The 14,674-nt window shown below is 41.7% G+C and overlaps 1 protein-coding gene and 1 long non-coding RNA gene across 2 annotated transcripts; both read right to left on the minus strand.

Moving 5' to 3' along the window:
* Window positions 1–854: 854 nt before the first annotated feature.
* LOC134215601 (uncharacterized) lies at window positions 855–2,338 on the minus strand. Its single transcript, XM_062694753.1, has 2 exons — window positions 1,550–2,338; window positions 855–1,483 (listed from the first exon to the last, which is right to left on the minus strand). The coding sequence occupies exons 1-2, from the start codon at window positions 1,677–1,679 to the stop codon at window positions 1,230–1,232; spliced, it is 384 nt and encodes a 127-aa protein (XP_062550737.1). The 5' UTR covers window positions 1,680–2,338; the 3' UTR covers window positions 855–1,229.
* A 4,546-nt stretch (window positions 2,339–6,884) lies between these two features.
* On the minus strand, window positions 6,885–7,540 carry LOC134215602 (uncharacterized). Its single transcript, XR_009980238.1, has 3 exons — window positions 7,210–7,540; window positions 7,079–7,146; window positions 6,885–7,006 (listed from the first exon to the last, which is right to left on the minus strand). It is a non-coding gene; the product is annotated as an uncharacterized LOC134215602 (long non-coding RNA).
* Between the last annotated feature and the right edge of the window lie 7,134 nt (window positions 7,541–14,674).

A 14,674-nucleotide genomic window follows, 5' to 3' on the forward strand; every position in this document is an offset into this window, starting at 1 on the left:
AAGAACAAGTTACTCGCTGATTTATACAGTCACCCCCAACGGTTACCATTTCGACAGACCTTTATTAGTGGCTCTGCCATTCCGAAGCTCTCATATATCATTTATGATTTTACTGTTAATTTTATGTTTGATTAGCATTAAATTTTCTTCGCAATATATCAGTTTTTAAATGCTATTTCTGTGTTGATACTTTGTTTTAAAATATAAAATTATTAAATTGAACGTAAAACATGTTTCATATGAAATTATCACCGGTATCCTTGCAATTAACCACTGACGTTAATTTTCAAAACAGAGTCCGGATTTTTATTGAACGCTTTGTTTTGCTCTCTTTAAGTCTCATAAATCAAGGAATATGCAGTAAAAAGAAGCAGTATCACGCCTCACTTTGCCGATTGCTCTGTACAGTAAGTGCTTTTCCCATCTGTTTACCACACACAACTATCATATTCGCTTGAACACCTCAATTACTTCATATCGAGCTCAATTTGCTGTTTCTTAGTACCTTCCCATCCTGACCAAAGGAGAAATATTCATACCAGCTTAATAATAGACTTTTTTAATTACGCTTAATCGTAATTTATGGGCAATTACAACGCACTGAATCTCTTTAATTCCATGTGCATTGTATTTCAGTGTAAATAAAGTTTAATAATTGATCCATCCTGTGAAGAGAATATAGTTCGAATTGCATCCCGTTAATTTTTAGAGGAAACTTACCGCAGTAAGCCATATTGTTTTTATTTATTTTTAAGTCATTAAATGTATTTCAAAAACTTCTACATATTATTTCTAATTTTATTCACTAGGTATCCTCAAAACACATCAAATGTATTGTCAATAACAATATTTCAGTAAATCGTTGTAAATTTAATGACATTTATTTAGAAAATTATTTAATTTTGCGTGTCTTAGTTCAAATAAAAATTTTATGCTCAACAGGAAACTACAAAAATGCAATATATTTTAGAGGTGTGATTCTACACCCTCACTTTTCTAAACTTCGTAACAAATTGATTTTTTTCCCCGTAATCGTATCTTGTTTTTTAAAAAAAGATATAAAATTGATGCTCATGCTCAACGGGAAGGGTCTATTGAGCTCTGGTAGCTGCTGTTGCCGAACGCCCCGGGTTACTCGTCGAAGCAAGAAGGCCAGTGCGACAATTACCTACCTTTGGTTTTTGAATTGCTTTTCGATTCGCAAGGTTCGAACGAGCTCTTAAATTCGATTATATCAATAAATGCTCGGTTTTAAATACACTTGTTCCACTCGGTGCGGTGGACAAAAGTTGCCCCATTAATATTGTCTGGTCTGACTGATCCAGCATTGCAATGGTTGCCGGGCGGGAGAGTTCCAGGCCGGGGGAAAACCTGTTGCATAATTTCCCGAGCGATGCAACTGTTATCACAAACTTCAGATCGCACTGTCGCCCGTTGCAATAGCACGTGAATGAGTGTTTCACGGGGTTTCCAGGTTGAGCCACTAGAAGATAATTGATCCGATTGAGTAAATATTGCCATTTCATTGGTCACTCTTTTCTAGCCATACCATTCGACCGAAAGCAAATCAGCTGATTATGCGCCGGGGCTGTTCCGCAGACAGTCCTGCTATCCTCAATGGTCGCTTTCCGGCTTTCGTCTTCATAACTGTGCCGACGATCGAGACGGTCTGGAGTCATTGCCGCTTAACTATTTTATTTCGCCTGCTTCACATTCATACATCATCCTTTGGAGCTATGACGAAGCATCTAATAGGGAAGCAATAGGTAGATGAGGTGCAATGAATGAATGGTGCAAACATTTTCAGCCCGGTTGGCACAGATTAAGATAACCGCCGCAGCAACCAGAAATGAGTCTAACGTCCGCAGTTTTTCAGAGTTTAGAGTATTTATTCACTTCTTAGAGAGACTAATCTGTGAAGCTGAAACGACGAAGAAGACGGCGGAAGAGTTCATTAATAATTATTCAATCGATTGCCGATGGTAGATTTCATCGTGCGCATTGAGAACTCGTTTATTAACACGTTCTCTGTACGCCGGTGGAGCGTGCAGATACGATATTCGCCACGACAATTGCCATCGATTGCGCTGGAGCAGTGCGATGGAGCGAAGGGCCCAGGAAAATCCGGCTGTGACAAATGATCTGCCGCCAACATCAACTAGCAGCGTTAGGTTTGTCGTGTGTTTGCGCTTTCGTTGAAAGTCGATGAACTGGTTGGCAAAACAAACCAGATCGATTGATCGCTGGTGCGGATCGTGTTTTTTGCGGCGCTGCTCAATGTGTAAATAACTGTAGCGCGCCTAGCTGATTGAGTAATTTTGCATGGCAATTGTGGAAAGAAGAATGACGCTTGGGAGGCAGTTGTGCAAATTGGTGATACGTGAACAATAGTAAGTTTTTTAGGTGTTGGAGTTCAATAACATTTTTAATTAAGTCTATGATATTGAGAATAATTAGCCGTAGCACACTTTCTAAATAAATAAATAATGTACGAGTTGTATTTTTATCGGAGCAAGAAAAGCGTAGCTCAGTTTTTTCTGAAAGGGAGAACCAAGTTAGAATGCTCATTAAAAATAATATTTATTAGGAAGGAAAAGAAGAAGAAATTGGCATTAAATCCCCCTAAGAATATTTCCGCCAAGAAATATTAAGTATTTGCATAGTACTGTGAGGTTTCTACCTTTTCACCCATGGAGCATAAGGATATAATTTGATACCCAATTGCGTACTCCATCCCAGCCGCTAGTCTGTAGGTACTACAAACCAGTCAGTTGTATTCGTAGCCGGCTTAGTCTGCTAGGGTAAGCAGTGGAGCCTTATCTCATCCGGAGGTTCTTGCAACTCACGTGAACGCGGTACCGAAAGGGAAGAGGCATATGCGGAGTCCGCATGTATGGTTTTCCAGCAAGTTGTCTGTTGCGAAGGAGGTTTTCTCCAGTTCGTAGAGATGCTGGCTGGATTACGCTACCGCTGCAAGCATAACAATCCCATAAATATGGGTTAATTATGCTTTCGATGGCAGTACGCGGGTTTGATAGTTTGTGCACATATGGCGTGACATTGTTTCAATAATATCGAGCCGTATTTTGCAGTTCCTTTGACCTTCCTGTCGACAATGTACCTGGACGGTTTTCTGGTTGGAAACAGATCGTCCATTAAACTTGGCCGCTTGTACTTTAATTCTAGTCCTCTCAAAGCTCATCCCAACTGTGAGCCCAAGTACACGAATTATTCAACCCCCTCGATTTCGTCACCACCAATACAAACTCATGGTGGATGGCTAACATTGTTCTCAGTTGAGTCTCTTCTGTTATGTACTTCGTCTTCGACGTATTGATGACTAGTCCGATCCGCTTTGCTTCCCTCTTTAGTCTGAAGACGGTTTCTTCCATCTTCTCAAAGTTACGTGATATCAATGTCGTCGGTGAAACCAAATAGCGGGACGGACTTCGTGAAAATCGTACCACGCGTACCAATCCCTGCCCTTCGTATTACTTCCTCCAAAGCAATGTTGAATAGCAGACACGCACGAATATCGATGTGGAGCATGTCATATATTTCCAAATGATTTCCTTGAACTTTGCAGGATGATCTGAGCTTATTCTGAAACACGGATTACGCTTCTTCAAAACCGTATATCTGATTGAACTCAAGAACGTTTTGGATGACCTTGCATGCATTGAAACGCAGTCTTACATATCTTAACAGCCATCTAAGGGTCTGTTTAGAAGAATGTTGATGATTACCGAAGACATTTCAGAGGCCATTGATGCATACCTTACAAGCTGAACTTCAGAATATTTCGGACGGATGGAAGGTGTAAGGACGGAAGGTGTTCGTATGGAAGGAAGGACGGACAGACGGAAATAATACGGGCGGGCGGAAAGAGTACGGATGGATGGAAGGAGTACGGACGGACGGAAGATGTATGGACGGACGGAAGGAGTACGGACGGACGGAAGGAATACGGACGGACGGAAGGAATATGAATGGACGGAAGGAGTACGGACGGACGGAAGGAATACGGATGGGCGGAAGGTGTTCGGACGGACGGAAGGGCGGAAGGACGAAAGGTGTATGGACGAACGGAATTTGTATGGACGGGCGGAAGAAATACGGACGGACGGAAGGTGTTCGGGCGGACAGAAGGACGGAGTACGGACGGACGGAAGGAGTACGGACGGATGGAACGAGTACGGACGGACGGAAGGAGTACGGACTGACGGAAGGAATACGGACAGACAGAAGGAGTACGGACGGATGGAAGGAACACGAACGGACGGAATGGATACGGATGGGCGGAAGGAGTATGGACGGATAGAAGGTGTTTGGACGGACGGAAGTAGTACAAAGTAGCAGTATCAAAATATCGACTGAAGGGCTTGAGGTATGTTGTAGTTCTACTAAAAACTCTATTCTGTTCATTTTCTGATGATTAAGGACACGGTTGGTGCGGTATCTAAGATAACCGGACCGGTCAATAAGGTCCGAGGTCACTGACATTTCTTAACGACTTTATGTTATATGCAATTTTATGCATCGTATCCTTACTTTGAAGCTAAAGTGCGTTATCAATATCGTAATAGATGTTCCATGTTGAGGAAATAACGTGCGTTTTCAATATTCCAGCAAATAAGGTTGTTAAAAAAAGGTTGTTGTTTTTCAATGTTCTCGTGTAATAAAAACTGTTACCGAATGCGTCAACAATGAGATACCCATGCATGTAATCCTTAACCAATTAAGAAAATCCAAAAATTGTGAGACTACGCATGAAGTACCCAAAAAGGCGGAATACACGGGTAAATTGCCGACTAGCTGTGTATTCCGTCTTCATCGTGTACCCACTAATGCTGCAACTACTCCTACCATCGAGGCGATTGGAAAATTGGAAGAAAACCCGGGCGAAAAGAAGGAGAGAGAGCGAGGAGGAAGGAAAGCGAGGCGATAGACGAGGTAGTCGATTGGTGGTAGCACTGTGAAAGTGTTGGCCCGAGTTCATTGTGACCGCTAGGAACTGTTCTGAGCCCGGCGTGGGTCCTAAGCCGACCGATCCTTTTTAGAAGGAGTACACCCATTTCCGCCAACTCGAAGTCCCGCGTACGAACACCAAGAAGTGAGCCGCTGGTACGCACTTAGCCACGTGGTCTTTCGGGCCCATCACGGAACGAACCTCTTCGAGGACGAACACCGTCCATTTGTCCATTTTGGAATACTCATCTCCAGCCCGGCCGCTCGTAAAATCGCCGGATTAAAGAAACCCCTTTCTCGGGCCGACGGCGGAGCTCCGCATCGGACGGGCACATCCTGTCACCCCAGTGGGAACTAGTCCCGGCGTGAACCCTACGGCAGTCCCATCGTGGACAGGGCGCAAAGCGACCCGGAGATCCAGCTCTTCCTCGGCCGAAATCGACCCTTGTCCTAGAGGCGCCAAGAAACCTAAAGTTCCAGCTCTTCCTCAGCCGGAATCGACCCTCGTCCTTGGGGTGCCACGAAAGCCGAAGTTCCAGCTCTTCCCCGGCCGAATCCGAACCCCCCCCTTTGGGGCACCAAGCAACCTGGGGAATCAGGCATTCCTCTACCGATGCCGGAATGAACAAGACCATCGCTTCCCAGCATCTCGCCGGCGGATCCCCGCCAAACATCCAAGGTATGAGCTATCATTTGAAAACGGCCGCAACGATACTCACTAACCCGAACCAACTACTAATTCTAAGAATGAAAAAAGAAAATTAAATGAACTTATAACCGTCAGCCTTACTGACCTTCCCGGCTTAAAAGTGAGATGGCTTAAGCGCCACTCCCGAGGGAGACCATCCACCAATATTTGGGTTGCCCGACCGTTGAGACCTTTCAGGGGAAGAAGGCTCAGTTTTAAATTTGGTCCGGGAAGTAAGATGGCTGACTGAAACTGTCCACAAAAAGAAACGCTACTAATGCGGTTTATGAGTATAATTATCTAGAACAAGATTATAATTATCGGCCAGTGATGAATTATATAAAGGGGATTTTATCATCACCGGCAAGTATCCCGAAATTCCCAATCGAACCGACCCGTGTCCGACAAAAATGTTGACCGGTTGGTTTCGGAGCCAACCTCCCCAGTAAAACAATTTCTACAACAAAAAACTACAAACGGGACACGTGTGACATGAAAAACACTCAACTCATTTCACTTAATTGGAACCAACATTTATTGCCTGGATCTATCCGTCCGCTTTCTCATTTCTCGTACGCTACTCTTGAAATGTTTCTACCTTACGCATCGAAAAGACAAGCTTTTATCCAAACATATTGAGCTTTATTTCTTACATCTATCTTTCTACATCAGTGTTCATTTCTCTTCGCTCTTCTCTTCCTATTCTCTCTCAACCTTTCCCATGCTATGGTCCCTGTCTACCTATCGTGTGTGTGCTTTGGCTAGGTGTGCATAACGAACAACGTGCTATTGAATCTCTCGTTCGCCCTGCGAACGCAACGGGTTTTCGATTCACGGAATGTTCAATTCACGGTCTTATAAAAACGGCCGTGCACGCCACGCAACGGAAACTGTGTTGCGGCGTGAATTAAATTGTCATGCGCATGAATATAATAGGTGGTGGGTACTCACAGACCTTCTTCGGTGACGATGATGACGCCGCCGGATGAACGGAAAGGGGGTGGCGGTGAATTCGCTGCTGCGCTCTCGTACGACGACGATGCTCTGTTGCCGCCGGGGTAGGCGGATTGCCTTTCTGCTGCTGGTTGGCGGTCGGTTCACTCGAACATCGGATTAACTTACGTCGATTGCGCGCGACGCGACACGTGCGTCGAGGTTTCCCTAGTCGTCACTAGGGGAACGGAAATGCGATTGCGCTTGCTGGTTCGTCCTGCCTAGGGAGCGTAGAAACGGAAGCGTCCCTCTTCCGGCGTGTCCCTGGAGAACTTCTGAGCCTAACAGTGGGGTCAGAAATGGCCACTGGGAGTTCGGTGGCGGTGCCACGGACGGATTAACGGCTTGGCAAGAAACCTTTGAAATAATTTAATGCACGTTCTACGGGGTAATTTAACATCACATTTAGCACAAATAAGCACGAATTACCTTTAATTGCACGAAGCGACACACGATAACACACCGCCTTTTCACAATAGCACACACGATTCTACAAACTAAGGAAAGGAATTTAAACAGGTATTAATTAAGCTCTACTAACTGACTATTCTTCATGTCACCTTTGAAAAGACACCACGGCGCGAGAACTTTGGGCCACTCCTGCCTCTTCCACGGATCAGTTCGAAGTGAACTTGATCAACTTGGGAATCCTCAGATTAACCGCCAAATTGCAAATTGCATCACCGGACATCACGAAGATAATTTCGTGATTCCGAAAATTACTCTCGCGCTCTAAATAATCATATTCGCGCATGTTTGCGTCTCTTTCCACGAACAGCTTCAATCATCCATCTCGCTGTTCGGCCCCAAAATCTTAGGTGGAAAGAAAACGCCAAAGGTCAACGCATCCTGAAAGGATTCCCAACGGGTCGATGCACGCGGGCGATAGCATGTGCTACAAGCCACCCGGCAGATTTAATCATTTTTAGGGGCAATCAATTCCCACGGCCGCTCACAACGTCAGTAGGAACTCACATAATCAATTTTGTTTTGCGCTTCTTGCGAGTGTCGCTCATGAACAGAATGAACGCTAATGTAGTGAATTTGTATTTTGGGCTCTAGACTGGTTCAACTGTTTTGGCAAATTACTAAATTAATTTAAATAAATAACGGATATTACGAGTATATTGAACAATAAAACATGAAACGACATGCTCGTTACAAACTTAAGTAAAATGTAACACTAATTTGAACTACTAGTCCTGAACTGCATGGGATTGTCTTGGCTCATTGTGTGTGACAATATTTTGAGTCATAATTTTGAAAAAAAGCTTCTATAGCAAAATTTACCTCACAACATTTCTCAGAGATTTTTCCTGCTTTATTTTGACGTAGGACTTACGTCTTTCTTTACTATACTGGGTGTCATTTAGATTTTTGGAAATCGAGAGCGTTACGCTGGAAGGGAAGATTTTGAACGTTTCTAGCGCCTTTACCTTTCGATGGATTTTTATGAATTATATATCAATCGACTCGGACACTCTCCACCATTTTGCTTATTTTATTGAAACTTAAGATTATTAACGATTAGCTACTGAGAATTTCAATTCTTGTCAAAGCCAGTCAAAATGTCATATGTAATCAATCCCGTGCATTCCTAACACGGACGTCAGAATGCGGTATGTCACGGTATGTTCGGGTCTACCGGAAGATTTTCTTTGTGTATATAAGAAGCAGTGCCTTCCGTGTGCGAGTCATTACAATTTGTGGCAGCAGCGCGTACTGACGTGCTTTTTGCTCCCGCATTTTTCGTTTCGTTCGTTCGTTCGTTCGCTGTGTTTAGGGGAGAATGGTTCAAAATGCACCCCTGGGGCAAAATGGCCTCACTCATAAAATCACTCATATAATTTGTTGTAGTACATTTATGAACGAATATTACCATTACAATTCATAATTAGTTATCCATCAATGAGCTCCATTGGAAAAATTCAGCAAAATCCCTTCATATTCACACAAATTTAACGATTTGCTATTCTTCCACCACATCCGTAAGATTGTAGTTCAATCCATTAAGAAATAACAAACAACCATGCGTTCACCATCATTTTACATGCAATTGAGTCATTTTAGACCACCATTCGGGCGTTTTGCCCCAGGCCTATTTTTGAAACATTTTTTAAATGCGTTAGAAAGTCATGAAAACCTTATTGTTTTGAATAGGAGATCATTGTGAAATGTAGCAGGGTTTGTAAATTTTGCACCTATACGTTGAAATGGTTGGATATTTTTGTTTATATGGGCGATAACATCGAAAAAGCTTAAGGGGTGCATTTTGGACCGTTCTCCCCTACCTACACAGCGACAGCATACAGTCACCAGCGGTAGAACTGCCGGTGGGTGGGTCTGCGAATATGCATAAAAGAAGTGGGCGCATTTTTTTGTCATTCTGTACTTGATGATGGTCGGATGCAGTGATGTCGGTTGCGATGAATGCAATCGCCCATCGCATCGCTCGGGGCTCACGGCTACAGGCCGATGATGGCTGTGGCAGCGAGGGCAGCGGTGGTGGATGAGGAAGAATAAAATTAGAGAGATTTGGTCTGCTCATCCAGGTGATGGGTTTCATAATCCATATGATCCCGGGATGGGTATGAGTCATGTCATATGACTGACCATATGTTAAGTTGTGCTTGGTACTGAACCACACGTACATTGAAACATGGTTATACTATAACAGTTCTGTTCCCTAGAAAAAAAAGTACGCTGATGAAAATAAAAATTCGATTAAAATAATTACTTTCATTTATTTGCAAAAGCCAGAAGAATATTTAAATAAACTTTATCTTATTTTTTGTTTTTCATTTTCTGAGAAATTGTATTATTAAACTTGACGTAGACTCGGAGTTTGGGATCAAATTATTAAAAAAAAATCGTTGACGTATTAGCAGTACCTCCTTTATTTTAGTAGGGTTACTGCTCCTTGACTTGTTTCTTATTGTTGTGATTTTTTTTCAGCAGTAAGCACGCATGTTAGCAAAAACAAGCAACGAAATTGGTGCTGTATTTTTTTGTTTGGAAAACGGGACAGTTCCCCTAAAATAGCACATTTTGCCCAAGTCTGGAAGTTTTATAAATAAAATTTTTAAACTTCAAATACTATCATCAATAATAAATCTATAGATGCCCTACATTTGCTTGAGTAAATAAGGGATTAATAATTAGAAACAAAGCAATTCTAATTATGTATTTAATTATTAGTTTTATTTCCAGAAGTTTTGAATAAAGAAATTGCTAATAATTCTACACAGCATGGAAGTTGTCGTTTCCAATATCAATACCTATAATCAAACTCTATAGATCCAAAAGTTAGAAGTTAAATGTAAATACGTTACGTTTATACAAGTCCTACGTCTACTCGCGGTTATGTTGAAAACATTACCCATTGCTCGTTTTTTTATGGTCAGTTTTTCAACCAATTTACATTGAGTGTGCAACAGCCACCGACCGAGCAATGTGTTGGTTTGTTTTTATCTAACCGCGAGACAGTGAAGTTGAATAATTAATATTTGATGGTTCGTTCACTCTTAGTATGCGTCGTTTCTGTCGACTATTCACAAACCATTGGAGTGCGTGGGGTATGCAAATCGCTTATCAAGCGATGCGAAGCACATTTAGTGCGCTGTTTTTGTCTTTTTGTCTCTTAAGTAGCGTCGTCCAACAAAATATATATTAGCTTTCCAAGGCGACTTCCTATACACTCCCATCCCAGCAAAACTACTACACTTCTCTCTTTTTATCTTAGTACATTGCTTGTGACCAGTATCGTTTTAACGCTAGTGCAATTACGAAATTCATTCTAGTTGGAAATGCAATAATTGTCATGAAAATCGATAAAAAAAGCTCAACTTAATTCACCGAGTAGTGATACTGCCTTTCCCGCATTTAGCCATAAGATACCAACCTTATATAGTGATAATTAGGTTCGATGTACCATTCTTTTCATAACTTTCAAACGCAGCGGTCGGTCGTTATCAAATTGAATAGTGATCAACTAGGTTTTGTTCTCTGTCGATTGAAACTTTTTGCTAGAAAATCGGTTCACTATTACTATATGAAAAGTTGTCTAAAGTTTTCTTAGCTTTCTCAGCTCGTCGAGTGGAGTCGATTGGTATACAACACTGAGGCTTCTATGAAAAGTTCGTTCTCGGAGCGAAATGATACCCTTTGTTGTACGAGAAAGGCAAAAATCACAAATTATGACAGAATTCTAGCCGGAAGGTCGTTTGCAGTACAAATATTTTTGATTTGCACGGATTGCTCAACATCTGAAGTTTTGCTCTTGAAACTTGGATGTGCCTCTGCCGGTTCTCATTGGTGTTCAGTACCGGTATTTGAGTTATTATTAAAACTGATTATAAATACAGTCGGCTTTACACTTTCTATATTAAAGGGACCACCGAAATCATTCAATGGAAGAAACAATTATTTAGCCAAATTTAGATTGAAACACTTTAGTATTTTAGCGAAACACGTTGCAAGCCTAGAGTTCTAGTTCTAATTCCTACAGAGTTTTCTTCTATACTATTCAACGAGGTTCTGCAAAGCGCGCTGAATTTGATGTTAAAAGACAGACTTAGTTCCAATTACAGAGATCTGCCATGAATAAGAGGAAGGAAATGAATTCTTATATTTTTGCAAAAAATAGTGTTCTAATAAACCATGTATTTAAAATATGTAAATTATATCGAGTTCAAACGTCGCCAATATCTAGCAAGAACACTATTGTCAGTGGCTAGACGAGCCAGATTTATTAAGCAATTCAAACCTTGTAATAAGGCAGCTGTCTGCCATCCACTGAATAAAAACAGTGTCTAGCCTGCGCCAATTTGAAAGGTCGTAGGTGCTCAAGAACTAACACGTGATCGCGCGCTCATTGGGCACAAACTTGTCCATTCGATTAATGAAGTACTGATTTGCATGTCGTTTGGGTCACAATTGAGCTTTATTTCAATGAGGGACCGTCGTCACCGTCGTCGTCGTTGAGCCGCTATTCGCCGCGAAGCTTGTCAGTGCTGCAGTAAGCAGCGACTGCCGTTGCAGTCGTGTTGAAATTAAATGTTGATTTTACCCTACGTTGGTTACAATACGGAATAGATCGCTATCTAACGAGCCGCACTCATGATCCCATTCATTGAAGCACCGAGCGGCGGCGCACGCGGCATGCGGGTAAATGAGAATAGGAAAAGATAACCATTTTCTCACATCTCACACTACACCGCGATGCCGTCTCGTAGTGGCGTGCATCTTAACAAAAGCTGGAAAGAACTTCGCATGAAAAGAGATCACTAAAATATCCATGGCAGATTTAGAGGATTGAGTTGAATTCTGATTTTTCCCGGACTCCGACTACTATACGTCGGCGCATTCAACGGCCGTAGAGGATCCAAGGGATCGTTTGAACAGCTGATCGGACTCGACACGCTTCTTCGGGGAGACAAATATTCCACTCGTTAATCATCCCAGCGTTGGGATTCGTGAATGGACGGGAACGCGGTGACGCATGTGATCGTGTGTTGTTGTAGAAAGGGAAACTGGCCGGATCAGCTCTCACCACTCGAAATCTGTCGAGTGCTGGTGTGCCTATATTCCCTCGGTGGTCATATTCTGGAACGCGTGTGGAATAGATCGATCGGCTAACCTAAATGGGATAGCTCCGTGACGGACACGAGATGATGATCAATTGAAAAGAAACTGGGCCTAGGGATGTATGATTCCAATGAAAGATGAAAGTGATATGTGTTCCACATCTTAAAAAATCAAGCACTTCAGATAGGTTTATCTGATTTTGAACTGTAGCATTGAGAGGTACTCACTCTCGAACTTGGAATATTTGGGTCAACTGATCTATTCGCTCAGGATGGTAGAACGATATACGCATAGTTGATGGGTATGTTCAATTTACATATTTTCTTACACTGCGTGATATCTCTCCGCATAATCATCCGTTGATGATACTTTAAATTTGACTAGAGATGGACGTTCAGATCCGGAATCGTTAAAATCTGGATATTTGAAGTGAGTGAATAATTCAAAGCTCATTTTTGGAAAGATTCGGTTTACCGGATCTGCAAATAATCTAAGCTTTTGTAAGGAAATGGCTAAATAAAAAGTTTATTTATACATGTTATATAGTTTTCTATACATGTTATATATGCTTGTGTTAAATGATTGACTGTAGGGGTCACACTTTTGGTCCTGAATGACAACCGTTCCACCATTTTGCATTCTCCTTACGTTTTGATCCAAATATTCGATCCGTACGAATGATCCGGATCATTAGACTGAATGATCCAGATCTGATCCAGTCATGAAGTGATCCGTTTTGCCCATCTCTACATTTTACTATGTCTGAAACTCGATTTATGCATATGCACATGTGATAGATTTAGATTTCGGATGAATTTTCAATGGAAGTTCAAATGAGCTTTCTCTTGGAATTTCCGATTAACTTCACTAGGGATACGGATGAATTTCCCATTCGAAATTCTGATTACTTTCGAAATTAGAATGATTTTTTTTTGGGAATTGTGATCAATTTACTTTGGAAATTTTGATAATTTTCCTTTGAAGATTCGTATAAATTTTCTTCTGGAGTTCGGATTAATTTCCTTTGGAAATCCGGATGAATTTCTTATAGAAATACGGATGAATTCCCGTTGGAAATTTGGATGAATTCCGTTTGGATTCGGATGAATTTCCTTTTAATTTCGGATGAATTTTCTTGAAAAATTCGAATGATTTTCCTTTGAAAATTCGAATGGATTTCCTCAGGAAGTTCGGATATTGTTTTCTTTGGAATTTGTATGAAATTCCTCTGGAAATTCGGATGAATTTTCTTTATAAATTCTTCTCGGAGAGTGTAACATGCTGTGGACGCGAGCAAACGTACATTTTCACGGTCCGTCATTTTTAATAAAAACTAAAAAATGTTGAAGAAAAGTTAAGTTACAGAGAAACAGACGTCTCATTCAAAACATTTTTCATCCTTCCTTCCTTCCGGGAGAAATTCCTTCCCTAGAATATTACTTCGGAAATTCTTCCAGGTATTTTCCCGGGAATTGCTTCAGGTACTTCTCCAGGAATTCCTTCAGGAATTTCTCCCGAACATTTTCCGCGGAATTGTCCTGGAATGCTTTCCGGACTTCACTAGAAATTCACTCCAGAATTTCATTCGGATATTAATTTGAGAGTTCCTCCAAGATATCTTTCAAGAGTTCTTCCAAGAATTTCTTCAGAACGATCTCCGGGAATTCATCCGGTAATTTCTTCAGCATTTCATCTGGGAAGTTCTGCAATAATTTCTCCAGGTATTTTTCCGGGAATTCCTTCAGATATTTATCCAGAAATTTCTTCCTGAACTTCTCCAAGAATTAGTTCAGGACTTCCTTGTGAGAATTCTTCCGGAAGTGCTTGTGGGACCTCCTCCAGGAGTTTTTCCAAGAGTTCGTCCGGGAATCCCTCCAAGAACTTCACGGGGAAATCAAGGAGGATATATGGCAGGAATTTCACGGGAAATGGGATTTCGGAAGTTCCTCTAGAAATTCAACTCCGGGTATTCCAACGACTGTTCCTCTGAAAATTCACCCGAGAGTTCCAGCAGTAGCTCCTCCGGGAATTCATTCAGGCTTTTTTTAGAATGTATCTACAAAATCTTCCAGAAGTTCCTCGGAGAATTTCTCTGGGAGTTGCTCTGGGAGATCTTTTTAGAACTCTTCCAGGAGTTCCTCCTGGAATTCTTACGGAAGTTCATTTAGGAGTTCATCCAAGAGTTTTTACGAGAGTTACTCTAGAAATTCTTCCTGTAGTTCTTTAGGAAATTCCTCCAGGAGCTCCTCCGGAAATTACTCCAGGAGTTCCTTCTTAGAGGAACACTCGAGGGAACTGCCGTAGAAACTTCCGGAGGAATGCTCATAAAAACTGCCGGTGGATCTCCCGGAGGAATTCTCGTAGTAACTGCCGAAAGAGCTCCCGGAGGAATTTCAGGAGAAACTCCTAGCAGAATTCCTAGAGGAGGAGGTTACCTTC

The sequence above is a fragment of the Armigeres subalbatus genome, chromosome 2 (genome assembly GCF_024139115.2).
Source record: "Armigeres subalbatus isolate Guangzhou_Male chromosome 2, GZ_Asu_2, whole genome shotgun sequence".
Classification (NCBI taxonomy): domain Eukaryota; kingdom Metazoa; phylum Arthropoda; class Insecta; order Diptera; family Culicidae; genus Armigeres; species Armigeres subalbatus.